Source organism: Leucoraja erinacea, chromosome 2 (assembly GCF_028641065.1).
Source record: "Leucoraja erinacea ecotype New England chromosome 2, Leri_hhj_1, whole genome shotgun sequence".
In the NCBI taxonomy this organism is placed as follows: domain Eukaryota; kingdom Metazoa; phylum Chordata; class Chondrichthyes; order Rajiformes; family Rajidae; genus Leucoraja; species Leucoraja erinaceus.
The window spans coordinates 113,239,417-113,262,667 of NC_073378.1; the positions used below are offsets into that span (position 1 = coordinate 113,239,417).

Sequence of the window (23,251 nt, forward strand, 5' to 3'; positions counted from 1 at the left end):
TTCTGCAATCTGCTGGTGCTAAATATAGCTCCAACTGCATAGAAAGCACAATCTTTGGCTTCACGTTTCCACATCACATTCATTGTACTCGGGAACCTACTGCAAAATTAACCCTTGCAGGACATAGTCAGAAATGGTCATGGTATTATATAGGTGAAATAGTTCAATGACAAACTAACATATTACACAACATATAATGCATTTTGACAAAACTGGTATAATGACATTTTTACATAATGACATTTTACAGTTTCATAATTGAAAGAAAAATGGTTGTATTTTTATTAATGATTTACTGATAAAGGCTGGAAACTATACAAGAGTCTGATTAAGTAACTAGTTTAAATCTATAATTACGCAATTTATAATTAATTATATGCAATTAATTACTTCATTTAAAGCAACTTTGAAATATCTGCAGTTGGGGAGGGGGGGGATAGGGTTAGAGTTTAGAGATGCAGCCTGAAAACAGGCCCTTTGGTCCACCGAGTGCACACCAACCATCGATCACCTGTTTTATCCCACTTACTCATCCGCTCCTACACATTCGAGACAATTTACAGATGGCCAATTAACCTACAAATCTCCACAGCTTTGGAATGTGGGAAGAAACCAGAACTCTAGGAGGAAACCCACGCGGTCGCAGAGAAAATGCGCAAACTCCACATGAACAGCACTGAAGGCCAGGATCAAACCGGAGGCGCCATCTTGCATTTTTAACTATAATCCTGCATGAGCAGGTCGGTCAGCGTAACCAGCACCTAAATTCATAACATAACTACAATTTTCACTGTTCATTAATGATAGCATAACCTACAGAAGAAAATCAAAACTAATTCACTATTTTATTGATAATCATGGACAAGGTTGATAATGATCAATTGGTAGGTTGGGCAGGTCAACGGCACAGATAATTGAATCGTTGGAGGGATATGGGCCATGAGCAGGCAATGGGACAAGCTCAGCTAGGAAACTTAGTCGTCATGGGCAATATGGGCAGAAGGAGCCATTTCCATGCTGTATAACAGTATGAGTATTAGTTGAGGCGTAGAACCCAAGAGCAGAGAGGTTACTCTGCAAGTTAAGTAAATATTTGTTCAGCCATAAATGGAGTACATCGTGATTCTGGACACCACATTATGTGGAGAACATGATTGCAACGGATAGGGGGCAGAGGAGACATAAGGATGCAGCTTGGGAGTTATGAGGAGAAACCAGGTAGGCCGAGGTCGTTTTCCTTAGTGCAGAGGGAGTTACGGGTGTTCCAATAAAACAAAATGAGGGGCATAGAGTAGATCGGAGGAAATCTTTGCACATAAGAGGTAGCTGAAATTACAGGGAACAGGTTTAAGGCGAGATATTTAGAGGGGATCCGAGGAAGACCTTTTTCACTCTGAAGTTGGAATCTGAAATACACTACCAGAGTAGGGAGTGGAGGCATGCACTCTCATTTAAGTTGCACTTGCAACACTAAGGCAGGGACCAGATACTGGTAAATGGTATTTAGTGTAAATGGGCACTGATGTGGTAGGTGTAGTGGTCAGCTTCTCTGCTGTATGTTTGATTAATCAAAAGGGAACTAATATTGATTCACAGATCGGCAAAATAAAAAAATGGAACTAGAAGCTGAACAAAAATGTTTATCAGCACAGTGACACAGATGGCAGAGTTACTGCCTCAAAACGCCAGAGACCCAAATACAATCCTGATCTTGGGTGCTCTCTGTGTGGTGTTTGTATGTTCTGGTTTGCAGGTTAGCCTCTAAAAAGTACCCCTAATGTGAAGGAAGTGGATGAGAAAGTGGGATAACATAGAACTACTGTGAACGGGTCGATGGTTACCATGGACTCAGAGCCAGAGGCCCATTTCTATGCTGTACCTATAAACTAAAATAGTCTTCTCTTTGTAAACGTTCTACTGTCAATGGGGAAACTAAGTTGTAGTTAATCATTTCACTCCGAATTATTCCATACATTAAAAAATGAGATCACAATGGCACATGCGTTTGTAGTTCCAGTTACAGAACTTGCAGAAAGTGACTTCAAAAATTATTTTGGTGTCTTTGAAGGCAGGCAGATTGATTTAATTTGCTAAATTATATACCTGTTCAAATGTAGTAAAAAATCCTACAATGCCACATTCTATAAATACTCATACTATAAATACTCAGCCAAATTCACAGCTGTATCACAGCTGTATTCAAACCAGTTTTCCAAATGCAACTGCAAAAAATGAAAGGATATATAAAAACAGTTGGTCACCCGCTCTTAACACAAGTCATTGCGTTCAACAGCTGGAGAATAAAGACAATATAAATAACAGATTAAATGGTTTGATCCTTACTGATATAATTGGATTTGACCATTTGATCAACTTTATTTCCTTCCGGATGATTGCTTTGTTACACACATTGACACTTGTGTTTTTAACAAGTTTTTTTTAATTTATTCAACGGGTTTTGTGAAATGTAATTTATTCTCCCTCGTGTTAGTTGTATCCAGTTCTGTGTTCTGCCTGTTTTATGATGTCTTGCTTGTTTTCTTTTTTAATGTACAGCACTTTGGTCATGCTTTGGGTTGATTTTACGGTGCTAACAAAAAAGATAAAACGTATTATATTATTATATGGCAATTATTTAGAGTTGTCAACAGCTGGAGAATAAAGACAATTCAAATAACATTACTGCAGCATCTTGGGTTTGATCCTTAATCTAGTCATGTTCGCTGGATCATGCCAAATTGATCAACTTTATTTCCTTCAGGAATTTTCAGGTTACAACATGGCCACTTGAATTATCACAAGTTCTAGTAGCCAAATCAAGCTCAACGGGTCCACTGAAAGTGACAAATTCTCCCTTCACTCAAATGATCCAGATTCTCTGTAACTTACCCCATTTATTAGTAGGACAGATCTAATGTTGAAGCAGTTCTTCATGAACAAATGATGATACGCAGTCAATAACAAAAAAGATTCAAAACGTAGAATTATGGTATGGCAAGGTTTTAGAGTTCTTTTTACCTGTATCTTTGAAATACAATTCAACCAAGAACATTACTGCAGCATCTTTGGGTGGAATAAAATGTCCAACTAATCCTAGTCATGTTCGCTTCCTCATGCCAAATTGAGATACATGTCCACCACAGGAATTTTCAGAAGCTGGTGGCCATAAGATCATAAGTGATAGTAGCAGAATTAGGCCATTCGTCCCATCAAGTCTACTCCGCCATTCAATCATGGCTGATCTATCTCTCCCTCCTTACCCCATTCTCCTGCCTTCTCCCCATAACCTGTCCGGCACCTATTTTAATCCAGACAATGTTATGAGAGTGCACTTGAAATCCCCCCGGCAGTTCTTCTAAATTTGTGGCACCTAGGCCGAGTGAGGCAGCAGATCTCAACTTCATCAGTTCTTCTGTGCCGATCGGCGGGTCGAATTTGCCCCGTGGCCGGGGTTCTGGAACTGGAATAGAACTAGCGGATCAGTTTCCACAGCCGCCTTCCACAGCCGGTACCTCGGCCCCTCGGCGCGACCATTCCGGTACCATTGGAGGCCCTGACCTCTGTTGGTCTGGCAAAACAGATAAACCAGAAAAGCTCTGGATCCAACTGTCAGAAAATCGGTGGTGGACCTGCACCAAGCTCAGAGCCTAGAAAATCTATTTAACAATCTTTAGAGCTCAAAGGTAGCAAATGATTTCTCACAACTAAATGCAAAGCAACCACATTTCAACCTTCCACACTTTAAAGTTATTGCCAAGTTGAACATGATATAAATAACTGTTGATGAGGAAGCATTAATAGAAATCTGGACAACAATTTAGTGTTTTCATCTCGCTTGAAGGCACCAATATCTTGTTGGAAAACATCGCGACGTGTCTTCAATCCAATCAATCACTTAAGGAACCCAAATAACACTAGACAGATTTAGCAAAATTATATCCCATCATCACCAATGACCAGGTTAGATCATCCATGGTCACGTTATGGGATCATTGGGATTGAGAATCAAATAGACGCCAAGATTTAGGGCTTAACATTTTGATATAATGAAGCACTTACTTTCAACTTCCATGGGAAAAAAAACCCCAATGAAAATTTAAACTACTCCAAATCAAAGGATTTTTGGCAAAACCTTCTGCACATTATGAAAAAGGCTGCTGATGTTGTAATACATAGAAGAGTACATCACAGGTACAAGTACTTTGGCCCACAATGTTTGTGCCAAAATATGACAAAGTTAAACTGATCTTATCTGCCTGTACAGGATCTATATCCCTCTATTCCCTGCACTTCCATGCAGCTACATAAAAGCCTCTTAAACACCACTATTATATCCCTCAAGTGTTGCACATTTTCACCCTGGGTATAAAAGTCCCGACTGTCTACCCTATCTACGACTCAATTTTATATCAGGTCTCTCCGCAACCTTCAACGTTCCAGAGAAAACATTCCATGTCTGTCAAACTACTACTTGCAGCTGTAACCCTCTAATCCAAGCAGCATTCTGGTAAACCACCTCTGCACACTCTTCAAAGCCTCCACATCCATCGGGTGGCGCCATCGAATGTGGCCGCCTCACCAGCAGCAGTCCGTCCTTTCATCCTTCTTGTTATTTTTAGTGTGTCTAAAAGTACGTTTTTAAAGGTTTCCAAGTCATTTTTATGTGGGGGATGTGGGGGATGGGGAGAGAGAGAGAGAGAGAAAGAGAGAGAAAATAGGGGGAAACCGTTTCCCAGTCACTTCCTGGTCGAGATGTGTCTTTTCTGTCCTGGGATCTTTTGTCGAGTGTTGCCACTGTTGAATCTCCGCCCAGCTCGGCCTGTGGACTTCGGGAGCTCCAAAATGAGAGTGTGTTCTTCCGTTCTGACGCTGGAGTTCCGATCATCCCGGCGAGAGGGCCTGAACATCGGGCCACTGTATCGGCGAATGCAAAGGGCTCAAAGGCCCCGACCACGGGTGAACAAAGAGGAAACTGACTGAACTTTATTGCCTTCCCTCACAGTGGGAAACGTTGATTCCGCTGTGTCTGGATGTTCATGTTAAATTCTATAGTGTATTGTGTTCATTATATTCATATGGCTGTATGGCAACTCAAATCTCACTGTACCAATTGATGCATGTGACAATAAATGTAACTTGAACTTTCCTGTAATGGGACGACCAGAACTGGACACAGTACTCCAAATAATTGTCACAATTCTCAGATACAAACTGCCGCATTCCTAGTGGAAAACATATTAAAAGCCAGCGGCCTAGGTTTACGGCTGTCCTATTTTTCAGATGAACTCAAATAAACTTAGTATTTCATGGACGTGAACGCAATTTCCATGACTTCCAGGATAGAAAAGGATGTGATATCAAAACAAAGTTATTAAATGAAAGCAAATTTTAACCTATAAGAAACTGGTGAATTGGATCCAAACTGGCTTAGTCAAGAAAGACTGGGGGTAGTGGCAGAGGACAGTTTCTTTGACCTAGTAGATCTGTGACCAATAGTGTTCTGAAAAGAACTGTGCTGGTAGCCCTTATTTGTAATATATTTTAATGATTTGGGTGAAAACATAGGTGGTCTGATTAGTAGGTTTTCAGACAAACAAATCAGCATAGTTATGGATAATGAGGAATATTGTCAAAGGATAGACGGGGTAAAGATCAGTTGGGCATAGAAATCTCGGCACAGAAATTATAGATGGATTTTAATTCAGACAAGTATGAGGTGATGTTTTTTGGGGCGTCAAATGCAAGAGGAAAGCAGAAAGTAAATGGCAGGACTCTCAGGAGCAGAGGAATCTTGAGATGTAGTCCTTAGCTCCTTGAAAGTTGCAATACAAATGGATAGAACTGTAAAAGCAGCATTCCATCAAGGCATTGAGTATGAAAGAGGAGATGTCATGTTGCAACTGCATACAAACGTACACAATTATCATTAGGTCGCATCCGGAACATTGTGCCAAGTCCCCGTGCACTACTGTATGGGAAGGAATGTGGAGACTTGAGAGAGTGAAGATTCACTATGATGTTGCCCAGGATTAGAATGTATTAGTTTAAGGAGAGGTTAACAAATTTGGATTGTTTTCTCTGGAGCCGAGGGGCAACCCGACAGGTATATAGAATTCTTACGAAAACCATAGATAGGCTGAATCATCTTCCCAGAGCACAAATGGTAAATAGCAGATGGCATCATTTTTAAAGTAAAAGGGGGAAACGTTTAAAGGAGATCTGCAAGGCAAGTTCTGGTTTACACAGAGTGATGATGTCTGGAAGTCACTTGGTAGCAGTTACAATAGCAATATTTGAGGATTTTAGATACAAATACCAACGAATTATGGGATACAATGAACGATGAATGATGCAGGCAGATGGGATTAGATAAATTAATTAATTTTGGTTGGCATGGACATGGCGGGCCAAAGTGCCTGTCTGTTCCTGTGCTATACTGTTCAATGGAAAAGTGAAAATAACGAAGTCAAATGACCAGATTGAGGGCAAGTATCCAAGACAATGTAAAAATCTATTTCAGAGAGCTAGTACCCTTTGATAGTATACAATTCTACAAATCTACAGGAAAAGTCAAAATTTCCAATGAATTCCCTGTTAAGTCAAATTAAATCTATTGCCGCAGTTAAATTTCTTAATTACATTTTTATAAAACAGCAGCCGCTGGCACTATTTTTACCTGTTGTATTTCTAACCTCAAGTGATGGTGTTTAAACTGATTTATGGAGTGCTCTCAATAATGTTCAGAACAGGAATTCCATGGATATTTCCAATCAGCAGAATGCCAAAAGCATGCTTCATCATGCCCAATCACTCAGAATCTGACTCAGCCTCTGGCTCTCAGTGAAAATAATTTGCTCCAATTTGGATATCAGTAGGACTTTTAGCTCCACTGTGTCAGTGGATTGAAGTCCTGCTCCCAGCCATGAGCACAATCTCGGCTGACAATCCAAATATATCCCTCAGCATTAATTTAACAGTTGGCAAGCCATACCATCATGAAGCAAATATATTGCAGCAAAACATTTCTTCCCTTGCCCTTTGCTTAATAATCCCACGTGCAAATGAACTGCTATGTTGTGTCTTCAAAGTGGTTCATAATTATGCTTCACAGCTAATTGTACTTTTAGTCACAGGGCACAGAAGGCTCACCGAATTATGAAATATACCCTTCAGAAATAATTAACAAAGGGGCATGAAGCAATGGAGGAAATGGGTAAAAGATTTAAATTCCTCACCAATAACTTTTTACTAATTAGGTAATCCTCTTGTACGAGAGGACAAGATGAGGGGTTGGCAATTCAAAACAGAGGAACGGAGAAATACCCCTGCTTCACAAGGAAATGTAGCACCGAAGTTGGCCCAGAGATAGACACAAAACACTGACGTCAGCGGGCATCTCTGGTGAAAACTGATAGGTGACGTTTTGGGTCTTCAGACTGAACGGTCCCAACCCAAAACGTCACCAGATGTGCCTGACCCGCTGAGTTACCCCAGCATTTTTTTGTCTATATTTGGTATGAACCAGCATCTGCAGTTCCTTTTTATCACTGAAATAGCCCATTAAGTCCACACCAACTATCAACCACACCAAATAATCCTACATTAATAATCATTTTTTTATTTCCCCCACTTTCTCTCCACCACCACCTAGATTCTACCATCCAACTACACACTAGGAACAATTTTGTGGTCAATTCAGCATGCTCTTCCTGAAAGACTGAACAAATAGTTGTCTGTAAAATTTGCTTTATATCAAAGTACCAAGAGATATTCTAATTTGTTACCATTACATTTTCACATAAAGGCACCATATAAATGAAACATTCAACAGGCCAAGCACCATTCGTGGAGAAATAGTGCCCACGGCATGACAAAGAGCTTGAAAAGTAAGAAAACAAGCAGGTATATTTAGGTGTAGTGAGAAAGAGGAAGAAGAGAACAGAGGCAGCTTCTGTATGAGAGCGGACCCATGCTTGTTATGTTAAAAAGTAGCAGACAATGACAAAGAAAATTTGAAATAGTCCCACACGTGGCCACACGTGGAGAGTTAGGTGGTTCCATGAAATTGTTAAATTTTCTACTTGCAAAGGCTGTAATCAGCCTCAGTAGAGGAGGTGCTGTGCCTCCGTCTAGTTTAGACTCAGCATGGTAACAGGCCCGAAGTGCACACTGACAAACAATTACCCGTACACTAGTTCCACCACATGCACTATGGACAATTTACAGAAGCCAATTAATAGCCAAACCCACGTCTTTGGAATGTGAGAGGAAACCAGAGCACCTGGTGAAAAAGCAAGTGGTCATAGGGAGAAGGTACAAACTCCATACAGATAGCCAGGATCGAACCCACGTCTCTGGCACTGGATGGCAGCAGTTCTACCGCTACGCCACTGTGCCACCCTTATGCTGGGCTTTGGTGTAGAAATGTAGGGGGAAAAAATCCCCTCAGGTTCCTGTTAAATCTATCTCCCCCTCAGTGTAAACCTATGTTCCCTGGTTCTTGATTCTGCCTAAGACTGTGCATGTACCCTATCTATTTCCCTCATGATCTTATTGTGCACTACAAAGAATGAGAGGCCTGCCCGACCTCTCCCTATAGGTCAGGACCTCACGTCCTGGTAACATACTCTCAAATCTTCCCTGAACTCATTCCAGCTTTACAACATCCTTCCTATAGCACGGTGAACAAAACCGAACACAATCCTCAAATGTGATCTCACTGGCTTGTGCAACTGTAACACATCCTAACATTAAGTTAATTAAATTACAGATTAACCACGTAAATGTTCCTGCATCCCCACACCCCACCTTTCCCTCTCTCAACATCTCTCCTCCTCCTCCACCACATCTTGCTCAGATTTAATTATTAGACTGAGGTAATATGGAATCTTAAACACTTACTTCACTATATTTTCCTCAAACAATGAATGTCAACTTTTGACGAATCCTGACATTTAAATATTACAAAAGCCTAAGCCTTTGGGAATCAGTCTGTAAAGAGCATATTATCTGTCTGCCAAACTTCACTTTGGTGCCTTTAATCCATCCACTTTGAAATAATATTTTAAGAGGAAATATACAGTATATGCAAAGTTGGCAAGTCTCACTCATCCATGGTTTCCTTGATAATTAAACGATTGACAGAGAACACTTAAGGGCACCTGTTGGTTTCCTGTAGAACCGTGTCCAACCCATGGGGTTTACAAACACCTTTCCCTGAAGTAGACTGGCTGGGAATCAGTTTACATTTTAAATGACAAATGACTGCATACTTCAACCTACCATTGCAACATGCCCTTCAGCACATAATATCCACGTTGAACATGTTACCAAAATAAACTTATCTGCTCCGCCTGCCATGTTATCCATACCCCTCCATTTGGCCCCATTATCACTCATATACCCTGGATGCCTATACAGCACAATAATAAATATACATGAATGTTTAGAACATTTATTTTCAGAATGTGAACGTTGCTGACATTTGTTAGCTCTCATTGCCACAAGATGATGCCTGTGTCCGAAGAAGGATCCTGACACGAAATTTTCTATGTTCTCCAGAAATGCGATCCAATTCAGTTACTCCAGCACTTTCTTATTTTATTTTTTATAATCCAGCATCTGCAGTTCCTTGCGTCTACTGAGATAATGCCATTGTTTTGATACAACTAAGTATGAATCGCTTCAGTTGTAGCTGGAATTAATTACTAATTTATTTCCAATTACTTCTTGGGAAAAAAATTCTCAATCAGCTTTTATAGCATTTTTTAATTAACTTAGATGGTTAATTTATCTAGATTACTAACTGAGTAACATCAAATATTGGATGATCATATTCAATAAATTAAATTAGGATAAATAAATTAGTCAAGGTTGTAAATGCAAAACACTAGTTTATTTAATAAGAAACCTGGCGAATCCTCAACTACTAAAGTTGGAGGCTGGATGAAAACAAATTGACAATCCATGGTTTAGAGTCAGACCAACAATAGGCTGCCTCATCTTGTCCCAGGTAGCCTGCAGAAAAAGTATTTTGAGCTCCACTCATTACTGTTCCTTCCATTCAAAATCTGAAAGTATGATGTCCAAAGGTTAGCTTCTTGTATGATCAATGCCTTTGATTCCACCAACAAAACATTGGATCTCTTTTTTTCAGCACTAGGTCAAGTAAACTGAAGCATAATAAGGGCACCAAAAATTACTTGCTCACAAACTACCAGCCCCTGCAATCTAATTACCGGCATGGAAACAGGCCAAGTTAATTCTTGTAAGTGCAAAGTAAAACAAGAGAATCTTGACAGGAATTCAACTTAACATTCGCACAGCATCTGAAAAGACTATAATAAAGTGAGCATATCTAGAATCCAACCTAGAATCCTTCTTTATAAACTGCAAACCTTCTATTCGCCGAGGGAATTTAACTCCTTTATTCTCGCTGGAGTATACATCCCCCCCCCCCCCCCCCTGCCTGTACGTGAGGCGCAAACGCAACTCTCTGACCAGGTAATGAGGGTAGAGAGTGACTCCCCGGACTCCATGGTCATTGTTTTGGGGAACTTTAACAAAGCTAACCTCAGCGGTGACCTTCCAAAGTACAGACTTCATGTTTGCGGCCCCACCGAAGGGGAGAGAACACTGGATCACTGTTACGCGTCAATCAAGAACGCATATCGCTCTGTTCCCCAGGCGGGTATAGGTCTCTCTGATCATTGTCTAGTTCACCTTATTCCAAACTGCAGGCAGAAACTAAAAGCTGCTAAGCCTGTGGTCAGAACAACGAAAAGGTGTTGAGCATTGGGCATTGAGAACCTACAATCCTGCTTTGACTGCACAGATTAGAATGTGTTCAAGGAAGCAACCACAAGCCTCGATTAGTATACAGACACTGTATCATAATATGTCAGCTTTTGTGAGGACAGTTGCAATCCAACTAGGACCCAACATGGTTCAACAACAACAAACCCTGGTTCATTGCAGAACTCAGTCAGCTCCGACAATCTAAAAAAGGAGGCCTACAGGAGCGGGGATGCAGACCTCTACAGGCAGGCAAGCACAAGCTGAGAAGAGGAATCAGAGCTGCCAAGGAAAGGTACTCTGAGAAGTTGAGGAGCAAGTTCTCACCTAGTGACTCAACTTCAGTTTGGTAGGACTTATAACTTCTACAAGAGGAAAGCCCCCTGCTCTTTGGACAATTGTCAGCTGACCAACGACCCGAATGAGTTCGACTGCAGGTTTGACAAGCAGAAACACAACACTGGTACCCCCTCCCCAACAAACACAGCCAGACACAACAGTCTGCAAAGAATGGACCCTTCTGCACCCACTCCTCCCCATTCACCACTTCACACCTACTTAAAGCAAGACTAGTCTGAAAAGACTGGACACTTTCCCACCCACCCCTCTCCAATTACCCACACACTCCATGCTGCACAACATCACTTCTCCATCTTCTATATTCTATCTATATTTAAAACTGTGTGTGTGTCTGCCTGACTTGTGGGTACCAGCCTTTAATTCGTTGCTACGCCAACACCAGACGCAGAATCGCCAAGGTTTTTTCCATTTCGGTAGAGATTTCACTTTTCATTCCAAGAATGCACTCCTGATTAAATTTTGTCGTGTTTATGTACACATTTTTTTAAATCAAATCCCCTCCCCCTCCCCAAAATTTCAAAACAAAAACCTGGTTTTCTCACCCATAGAATATTAGCGAACGTTCCATCGTGTGATGTCACAATGCCCAATGCTCACAGATGTCCGATCGGAATGGATCATTTACATATGCCTTTGCACCAGCCCCAGCCCCCCATCCCCGCAGCCTGTATCGAAGCGAGTCATCATGTGTGTAGGAATAGAGAAAGTGGATTGGGGGTGATAGGGAATGGGGAACAAATGAACTGTCCCTACCCCTCCCCCTCTCCCTCCCCCCCTATTTCCCCCTCTCCCCCCCCCCTCCACTCTCTATCCCTCTCTCCCCTACCCCTTACCCTCTCTCCCCCCCCCCCCCCTTCCCACTCTTCCCCCTCTACCACTTACCCCATCTCCCCATCCCTCTCTCCCCCTCCCCATCCCTCTCTCCCCCCTCCCCATCTCCTCACCCTCCCCCCATCCTTCCCCACCCCCACCCCCACCCCCTCCTACATCCACACTCTTCCCCTCTACCCCCCCTGCCCCATCTCCCTCCCCCATCCGTCTCTCCTTCCCTCCCCACCCCCTCCTCACCCCTCTCCTCCCCTCCTCACCCCTCTCTCTCCCCTCCCCCCTCCCACCCCCATCCCTCCCCCACCCCCCTTCCCTCTCTACCCCAGCCCCCTTCCCCTCTGTCCCTCTTCCACCACTCCCCCCCCCTCCCCACAATACTCCAGGTGTGGTCTCACTAGGGCTCTGTATAACTGCAGAACCTCTTTGCTCCTTTATTCGATTTGTCTTGTTATAAAGGCCAACATGCCATTCGCTTTCTTCACTGCCTTCTGTACCTGCATGCTTACCTTCATAGACTGATGTACAAGGACCCCCAGATCCCGTTGTACTTTCCCTTTTCCCAATTTGACGCCATTTAGATAGTAATCTGCCTTCCTGTTTTTGCTACCAAAGTGGATAACCTCACATTTATCCACGTTAAACGTCATCTGCCATGCATCTGCCCACTCCCCCAACCTGTCCAAGTCACCCTGCATTCTCATAGCATCCTCCTCACAGTTCACACTGCCACCCAGCTTTGTGCCATCTGCAAATTTGCTAATGTTACTTTGAATCCCTTCATCCAAATCATTGATGTATCTTGTAAATAGCTGCGGTCCCAGCACCGAGCCTTGCGGTACCCACTAGTCACTGCCTGCCTTTCCAAAAGCACTCTACCCCCAATACCATGTGCCCTAATTTTGCCCACTAATCTCCTATGTGGAACCTTATCAAATGCTTTTTGAAAGTCCAGGTATACTAAAGCCACTGGCTCGTCCTTGTCCATTATCCTAGTTACATTTTCAAAAAATTCCAGAAGATTAGTCAAGCATGATTTCCCCTTCGTAAATCCATGCTGACTCGGACCGATCCTGTTACTGCTATCCAAATTATTATCCCTATTCCCTATTGCCCACTATTGTCCCTATTCCCAAAAAAGCAAGGATTACTGGTCTTAATGGCTACAGGGCTTGTCACACTGACCTCTGTAGTCATGAAGACCCTCGAAAGGCTTGTGCCGGCCAAGCTGAAAAATATCAGGTTGTATATCGGGCCAATAGACCTGTGGATGATGCAGTCAATCTGGGCTTGCACTTCATCCTACAGCATCTAGACTGCCAGGGGACCTATGCGAGGATTTTGCTTGTTGATTTTAGCTCTGCATTCAACACCATTGTGCCAGAGCTACTACACTCCAAACTTTCCGAGGTCACTGTGCCTGAACCCCTCTGTCAGTGGATCACAAGCTTCCTGACAGACAGGAAGTAACATGTGAGGCTGGGAAAGCACATCTCGGACCAGCAAACGCTCAGCATAGGAGCACCGCAAGGCTGCGTACTCTCTCCTCTCCTCTACTCTCTCTACACCAATGACTGCACCTCCACTGAATCCTCTGTCAAGCTTCTCAAGTTTACAGATGACACAACTCTGATTGGACTGATCCAGGATGGGGAGGAATCTGCTTACAGACAGGAAGCGTCACAGCCGGTGTCTTGGTGCCATTGCAACAATCTGGAGCTCAATGCTCTCAAGACAGTGGAATTGATTGTAGACTTTAGTAGAGCTCCCCCTCCCCTCACCATCAACAACATCACAGTCACATCTATGGAATCTTTTAAGTTCCTGGGAACCATCATCTCCAACGACCATCAACTCCACAGTCAAAAAGGCACAACAGAGGATGTACTTCATACGGCAGCTGAGGAAGCACAATCTGTCACAGGCAATGATGGGTTAATTCTACACAGCCATCGTAGAGTCTGTCCTCACCTTCTCCATCAGGATCTGGTTTGGCTCAACCACCAAGCACGACACCGGGAGGCTGCAGCGAATCATCCGATCAGCTGAGAAGGTTATTGGCTGCAACCTTCCCTCCATTGACGAACTGTACACTGCAAGGGCCAGGACGTGAGTGGGTAAGGTCATCTCTGACCCCTCTCACCCTGGCCACAAACTCTTTGAATCACTTCCCTCTGGAAGGCGACTCCGGACTGTCAAAGCTGCCACAGCCAGACAAAAACAGCTTTTTTCCACGAGTAGTAGCTCTACTCAATAACCAAAAATCTGTAGCCTCCTTTTGCTCTGGTATTTCATTTAGTTCACATGTTTAATCAATAATGTTTTATTATTAATGTTTAATGTTTTATGTATCATTCTTGGAACTGTCACTGTATGTCATGTTGTCACTTGCGGGCAGAGCACCAAGCCAATTCCTGGTAGGTGAATACTTGGCCAATAAACATTAATTTATTCATTCTACAAGTCTCTCCAATGCAGTTATTAAGGGGGCCTTCAAAAATGCACGCCATGTATATTCTTTTGGATGCAACTGTTAAGAGCTGAGCAATTGCTGTTCAGCTGTATTTACACATACTTATTCAAATAAAATTCAGCTGGCTTGGTTAAGATTGCTCAGCATATTAGAACTGGTGCAAGGTCAGAGCATAGAAAAACAGGTTGCATCCATTTTGTCAATTGTCATAAAATTGTCAAATGCAACTTAAATTATAAAAAACGATACTTACTATTTTCTATTGTGGGGTCATACGAATCCACAAATTGCCCTTCAACAAACTGGATAGTCAAAGACGACTTCCCTGGAAAAAAAAGAATAAATATACATAAATATCAAACAGCTCGCCTGAAAGACTGACGTTTTAAAAGATTATATCCAATAAGATTATATTACCATAAATACCCGCTGCCTCTAAACTGCACAGCAATTATATTCAAAATCATTATTTGCAAAAATGCTGAGGTTTTACCGAGTCATGCACAAAATGTTACAGCACCACAAATGTAATCATACCATTTAATTTGTTTCTAATTTTAGTTATGTTTAGTTTAGAAAGAGTGCAGAAACCGGCCCTTCGGCCCACAGAGTCCACACTGACTTGCAAACCCTAATACACTATCTCTCCTACACACTCGGGACAATTTACAATTTTTCTTTACCAATGCCAATAACCTACAAACCTGTACATCTTTGGAAAGTAGGAGGAAACCAAAGCACCCGGACCTGGGGAAAACCCACAGTCACGGGGAGAACGTAAAAACTCCATAGACAGCACCCGTAGTCAGGATTGAACCTAGGTCTCTGGCATTGTCAGGCAGCAGCTCTACCACTACACCATTATGCCACCAATGCACAACATTTCTTGTATTCCATGAAAATAGGTTTGAAAAATCCTTGAAAAATAGATTTAAGTCATTAGTCACCAATAGGAAGTAAATTAATTCCTTATCCTATTTAAAGTAAAGGTTCTAGCCCCTCCCCCCCTCACCAATTGAGACCACACCCGGAGTATTGCGTACAGTTTTGGTCTCCTAATCTGAGGAAAGACATTCTTGCCATAGAGGGAGTACAGAGAAGGTTCACCAGACTGATTCCTGGGATGTCAGGACTTTCATATGAAGAAAGACTGGATAGACTCGGTTTGTACTCGCTAGAATTTAGAAGATTGAGGGGGGATCTTATAGAAACTTACAAAATTCTTAAAGGGTTGGACAGGCAAAATGCAGGAAGATTGTTCCAGATGTTGGGGATGTCCAGAACAAGGGGTCACAGTTTAAGAATATGGGGAAAATCTTTTAGGATCGAGATGAGAAAAAACATTTTTCACACAGAGAGTGGTGAATCTGTGGAATTCTCTGCCATAGAAGGTAGTTAGGCCAGTTCATTGGCTATATTTAAGAGAGAGTTAGATGTGGCCCTTGTGGCTAAAGGTATCAGGGGGTATGGAGAGAAGGCAGGTACAGGATACCGAGTTGGATGATCAGCCATGATCATATTGAATGGCGGTGCAGGCTCGAAGGGCCAAATGGCCTACTCCTGCACCTATTTTCTATGTTTCTATCTATGTTTCTAAGGCAAACTTCAATGTTTGCCTTTGCTGAGAAATCACCCGACTTGAGTTTCCACTGTTGTCATTGTCCTTAATTGTTAGCAGGGACATTGCAAGTAAGAATCTCATGGCTGCACATATGACAAGTAAATGCAGGACTTTTGACTCGAGAGAAAACAAACAGCTCTACAAATATACCAAACCAATGTCCAACATAAAAATTGGGACCTAAAGGATAGCTTGTAGGTAGAAAAAGCATAGGAGGTCCAGCAACTTGCTAATATCCACAACCTATGCTGATTTCCACTGCAGAATCTCTTCAATATATATCCACTTGATGCAGACAAGCATGCTATCAACAGATTAGTTTTTAAATGTCACTTATCCAGGAAGGCACAGAGATAATATCAGTCTTGATCCCTGTAGCTCAGACAGTACAGTTCCAACAACCCAATCCAGACATCCATTGCTATGCGGGGGAACCTGTGTGCGGCCTATGGCAGCATGGGCATCCCCCACGTGCTCCAGTTTTCTCCCACATCCCAAAAGCACGCAGGCTGGTAGGTTAACTGGCTGCTACAAATTGCCCCTAATGAAGGAACATGGTGGAAGCTGTGGGCAGATGAGAGTAATAAGTTGCAAGAAAGCGTGTGGGAAATAGGAGTGTTTTGACTAAGCGTATACTTAACAGGCATCCTTTAATGTCACGAGGAGATTTGGAAATTACCAGGGTTCTATGTGAAAAAAACTAATTTCAAGTTGGAAAAGGACAACCCAATTAACGAATAGCACTCATTCAATATACCCAAGAATTTAAAAAAAGAAGCATTTCTAGTAAGTCCTGTCTGTCTGTAAATGCTAAGCACAGCAGCATTAATCTTTGGGAGAGAAAGTCAAGGAGTAAAAATGATAAATAGTATTGGCTCTGTAGAGGCCCAATTTACCCACAAACCTGCACATCTTTGAGTTGCAGGAGGAAACCAGAGCACCTTATTCTGATGTTAAGAATAAGTTAACCAAATGCTAATCTGGGCATTTAGGTACTTTCCATCATACTGCATCCAACATAAATACAAAAACTGGGATTTATAAAGTCATAATAAAAACGATGTCTTATTGTGACTTTAGCAAATTGGACAAAGCTATTGGAAACAATCAATCCCAACAGGGATTTAAAGTAAAGTAACTTTCAGTAATGTTCTTCAATACACATGTAACCAAAGCTTGCTGTGAAATGTTCAACAATATGAAGCAAAGAATGGGTTGGAGGCCCTGCGAGTCGGCTGCCCAGCTAGCAGCGTGTTTGTTATTTAGACTTTTTTTTGGTTTTTTAGTATGTCCAAATGTTTGTTTTAGTGTCTCTCAGTATGTCTTATGTGGGGGGTGGGAGGGAAACCGATTTTCAGTCACTTCCTCAACGGAGAGGCGACTATTTTCATGTTGCTTCTCTGCCTCCCTAACAGTTTGGATTGGTGCGGCCTTTCCCGGAGTCGGGCCCAGAGCTTCAGCAGTGGACGCAGCGTGGACTTTTCCTATCGCGGAGCGGGGCGAAGCCTTAGCGGGGTTGCCAGAAAGGAGTGCTCCGATTGCTAGCCTGGTGACTTTGGCATCATGGGGCAATGGTCTGCGGAGCGTCTAGCCGCGGGCATGGCGTGGACTTACCATCCGGAACCCGGGATCCCTTGCCGGGGATCGCCGGAGAAGAGCTCCGACCGCCGGCCCATAACATCCTGAAGCCGCCGTCTCCGGTAAGAAAGTGACTGATTTGGGCACTCCAAACCCCAGAGTATGTTCGACCATCCCGACGTCGAAGTTTCGATCATCCCGACGAGAGGGCGTCTGTAGCAGCGACTGCGGAAGTTCATGGCCCCGACCACAGATGAACAATGGAGGAGGACTGACTGAACTTTGTTGCCTTCCACCACAGTGAAGAATGCTGTGGTGGATGTTTATGTTAAATTCTATTGTGTGTTTTTTTTCCAATTGCATTGCTGCATGGCAAATTCATTTCACTGTACCTTAGTTGGTGCATGTGACGAATAAATTTGTCTAATATCGCCAACATTTCATAAAGTCATCCTCTACTCGCCATGTAAATTCTCTTCAAAGCTACAATTTACCTAAATTGGTCTTCACTGTGCATCTCCTCACGCACCCCCCCCCCACACACACACACACACATACATATGTGCTACAAGATCCAAGCATTTCATGTCAAAAGTAAAAACATTAAAGATTAGATAAGTATTCATGGACATTATTTGTAATATTTCCAACCTAAACAATTTCTGAATAGCAGAATTCAACAGCAAAATAAAATCTCTGTAAACAGCCCAACGTGATTTTAATGGAAACAACATGCTGTGAAAATAATTAATGCTAATGCCTAAAGCAGTAGTTTACAATGTGCAATTAGTTCTTTGCAGCTTAAACTAATTAACAGCCTTCTGCATAAACATTGAAAAAAATAGCCTTTTAAAAAAATTACTTGCACTTGAATGTGTGTGCCACTTTAAGAACCACAGGTTCTTTAATAGGGCAAAACAAATTCAATGCTATCTTCTGATGAAGGCATCCACTGCAGAACTACTCACTTGACCGGAATTCTGGGTAAATAAAAAAATTGTGCATGCTTTTAATTGATACTAGATTTAGACATATCTATAAATAGGATTCATGGATTTTATGCACAGTTTATTAGATCTACAGATTACACATCCATTATCCAATAATGCACAAAACAATTCATACCCTGTTCTGAGTAAGCACTTGCACATTATTTCACCCTGGCTAACATTAGCCTTAAATTATACCATAAAAGGACACATTGCTGGAGTAACTCAGCAGGTCAGACAGCATCTCTGGAGAACATGGATAGGTGACGTTTCAGGTCAAAACTTTTCTACAGACCGATTGTAAAAGTGGGGAGTCAGGTGTGTGGGGTATGTAGGAGGTTACCTAAAATTGGAGAATTCAAATGATCATCCCATTGGGTCCTGTTCAATTTCTAACCTTGAGATGGTAGTGAGCCACCTTTTTGAAACTCTGCAGTGATTTTGGTAAAGGTGTTCCAAGAATGCTGTGGAAAAGAAAGCTGCAGGATTTATGCCTGCTCATTCATTTAATGTTGTTCCTGAACCTGCCCACTCTCCTTTAACAGCCCATTCCAGATAACCAACTACTGTGGAACTATTAGCCCTCAGATCTCATTTAAATATCCTCCCTCTCATAAATATATGCTCACTAATTTTAGACACCTTCCATGGGAAGCAGATCTCACCCACCATGTCTCTCAATTTTATAAACCACCATAATGCACTTCCCAGCCTTCTTCACTCCAGGGTAAACAGACATAGCCTATCTAATCCCTTCTGATAACACAAGACCTCCAATCCAGGCAACATCCTTACAAAACTTTTCTACACTCCGTCTCACATAATCAAGTTGTTCCTATAGTATGGCAACCAGAACTGTACAGGCAGTGGTGTTCTGAAGCTGGGAGGGTCACCTTTACGCAAGGCATGACTACAAATTTTATGTCCATTGACTTGTTTTATCAGCGATCTTTAATGCTATAGATGGTCAAATACTGCCTTGGTGTTAAGAACAATCACTTGCACTCAAACCTGGAATTCAGCCCTTTAGACAATGCTTGGACCAATGTTGTGATTAAGGTCTGGAGTCATGAGGTAATGGCAAAAAAAGGAATAAGACATGCCTCAAACCTTTGATAACTACCTACTAAATCAGAATCACCAACTTTATTAGATGCAAAAATATAATCACATGATAAATTGCAGGCCATACAAGTCTTTCCAACAAGCGTGCTATTCCCTATTGCCACAATCAAATTATTTGTTGGCCTACTCTAGAGGATATTCAAGAATCAACGTGTACGATTGGAGCCATGAAGATGCAAACACAAGAGTAGTGGAAGACCACCAAGCCCTTCAAGCCTGCCCTGGCATTTGTTATCATGCCTGATCTCTGCTCATCTCAATTTGTCAAATCCCAGTTCTCCATCGACTTGAATTCCACTTTCAAATACTTATCTCCACCTTAAATATCCAATGATTTGTCCAAACTTAGGACAGAGCATTTCACTAATTCACAACCATCAGTTTTAAAATGTTGATTCCTTATTTTGTATCTGTGTCTCCTGGTTTGTGACTCTCCCTCTAGTGAAAACATTTCAATACCTTCCCAGGAATATAAAGGACAGTAAAAGCTTCTTTAGATATGTTAAGGGAAAAAGAGTAGCAAAGTCAAATGTGGGTCCCTTGAAGGTAGACACGGGTGAAATTATTATGGGCAACAAGGAAATGGCAGAAGAGTTGAATAGGTACTTCGGATCTGTCTTCACTAAGGAAGACACAATCTCCCAGGTGTACTGGAGGACAGAGGATCTAAGAGGGTAGAGGAACTGAAAGGAATTTTCATTAGGCGAGAAATGGTATTGGGTAGGCTAATGGGACTGAAGGATGATAAATCCCCTGGGCCTGATGGTCTGCATCCCAGGGTCCTTAGGGAGGTGGCTCTAGAAATAGTGGAAGAATTGGTGATCATTTTCCAATGTTCAATAGATTCAGGATTTAGTTCCTGTGGATTGGAGGATAGCTAATGTTAATCCCACTTTTCAAGAAAGGAGCGAGAGAGAAACGGGGAATTACAGACCAGTTAGCCTGACTTCGGTGGTGGGAAAGATGCTGGAATCAATTATTAAAGAGGTAATAATGGGGCATTTGGATAGCAGTAAAAGGATTAGTCCGAGTCAACATGGATTTATGAAAGGGAAATCATGCTTGACTAATCTTCTGGAATTTATTGAGGATGTGACAAGTAAAATGGATGAAGGGGTGCCAGTGGATGTAGTGTATCTAGACTTTCAGAAAGCCTTTGATAAGGTCCCGCATGGGAGACTGGTGACTAAAATTAGAGCACACGGTATTGGGGGTAGGGTGTTGACATGGATAGAAAATTGGTTGGCAGACCGAGAAGCAAAGAGTAGGAGTGAGCAGGTCCTTTTCAGAATGGTAGGCAGTGGCGAGTGGAGTGCCGCAAGGCTCGGTGTTGGGGCCGCAACTGTTTACCATATATATTAATGATTTGGAAGAGGGAATTAGGAGCAACACTAGCAAGTTTGCGGATGACACAAAGCTGGGTGGCAGTGTGAACTGCGAAGAGGATGTTAGGAGGTTGCAGGGTGACCTGGACAGGTTGAGTGAGTGGGCAGATGCGTGGCAGATGCAGTATAATATAGATAAATGTGAGGTTATCCACTTTGGTGGCAAAAACAAGGGGGCAGATTATTATCTCAATGGGGTTAGGTTAGGTAAGGGGGAGGTACAGCGAGACCTGGGTGTCCTTGTACACCAGTCACTGAAAGTTGGCCTGTAGGTACAGCAGGCAGTGAAGAAAGCTAATGGAATGTTGGCCTTCATAACAAGAGGATTTCAGTATAGGAGTAAAGAGGTTCTTCTGCAGTTGTATAGGGCTCTGGTGAGACCACATCTGGAGTATTGTGTACCGTTTTGGTCTCCTAATTTGAGGAAGAACATCCTTGTGATTAAGGCAATGCAGCGTAGGTTCACAAGATTGATCCCTGGGATGGCGGGACTGTCATATGAGGAAAGATTGAAAAGACTAGGCTTGTATTCACTGGAGTTTAGAAGGATGAGGGGGTATCTTATAGAAACATATAAAATTATAAAAGGACTGGACAACCTAGATGCAGGATAAATGTTCCCAATGTTGGGCAAGTCCAGAACCAGGGGGGCCACAGTCTTAGAATAAAGGGGAGGTAATTTAAGACTGAGGTGAGAAAAAAACATTTTCACCCAGAGAGTTGTGAATTTATGGAATTCCCTGCCAGAGGGCAGTGGAGGCCAAATCACTGGATGGACTTAAGAGAGAGTTAGATAGAGCTCTAGGGGCTAGTGGAGTCAAGGGATATGGTGAGAAGGCAGGCACGGGTTATTAATAGGGGACGATCAGCCATGATCACAATGAATGGCGGTGCTGGCTTGAAGGGCCAAATGGCCTCCTCCAGCACCTATTTTTTATGTTTCTATTAGGCACACTTAGGAACTTATATTTGGAAAAAGATAATCCCTTCATTCTTCAAAACTCCATGGAACAGAGACACAAACCACCTTGCTTTTCCAGACAAGGAATCAACATCCCAGGAATCAACCTGTTGAACCTCCTTTAGACTATCTCCAATGCTACTATCCTTATTAAAAGAACACAACTGTACTCCCTTCAAGCAACATTAGTCAACTGGTGGTATATCAAGACAAAAGACTATATATGTTCGATTCTGGAGCGAAAAAAAGCTGCTGAAAGAACAGCGGTCAGTGCGACGGGGGGGGGGGGGGGGGGAAGGGGGGGGAAGAAAAGGCAACGGAGACTGGAGGAAATGAAGGAGATAAGCAGGAACACAAAGTCTAACACTAGTGGTATCTGATGAGTAAGGAAGGTAATAATAGGAACTTAAGGGAGATATGATGGGCGGATGGAACCAGGTGGGGACTAGAGATCTCATTTCCAAAGATACAAATAAATAAAAGTAATACAAGCCAAACAGATGGCATATTCCATGTGCGACCTCAAACATAATTACAAAGTGACCAAAATGTTTCTATGTCATAACTATTTCAAAATCACATCTATTTTGGTGACAGCAAAATGCAATACAGACCTTCAAAATGAAAAAATAGTATAGAACAAGAACAATGACAGAAAGCAAAGACCTCGAACAAAGTGAAACATTAACTTGAAAGGCAGTTTGTTTCAAGTGTACACAACATTTAAAGCAGGGGTCGGCAACCTTGTTCTGCATGTGGCACGTCTGTGAGCGGATGGCGGGCCACATATACCACGTGTTCACATAGATCCCTCCCCCACCCCGTCCCGGATGGCAGGCATCAAATCACTTGTTCACATAGATCCCGCCCCTTTCAGGACGCACTGGCCCTTAGTTACGGAAATGGCGAACATGGCATACCAACGGACCATTGGCTTGGCTCTGTCCTGAAGGTGGTGGCTCAAACACTCACACTCGCTCGTCCCTGGCCTATTGACAACCTGATCCCGACAGAGAAGCCCAGACACAGAAGGTGCGCGGCCGAGCTGGCGGCTTTGCGCAAGATGCGGTACAGCCAGAGCTTGGCACTGCTCAGGCGCTCAGCCCCGCTCGGGGGGTACCGGAGATGAAGGAAGTCTGC

At 42.6% G+C, this 23,251-nt stretch overlaps 1 protein-coding gene across 1 annotated transcript in view; it reads right to left on the minus strand.

The window, feature by feature from the left end:
* The window catches only part of rheb (Ras homolog, mTORC1 binding), a 64,045-nt gene that overhangs the window by 22,776 nt on the left and 18,018 nt on the right, over positions 1 to 23,251 (minus strand). Inside the window, exon 2 of the mRNA XM_055663919.1 lies at positions 14,706 to 14,777. Within this exon, the coding sequence (XP_055519894.1) occupies positions 14,706 to 14,777 (72 nt within the window). The remainder of the gene's footprint in view (positions 1 to 14,705; positions 14,778 to 23,251) is intronic.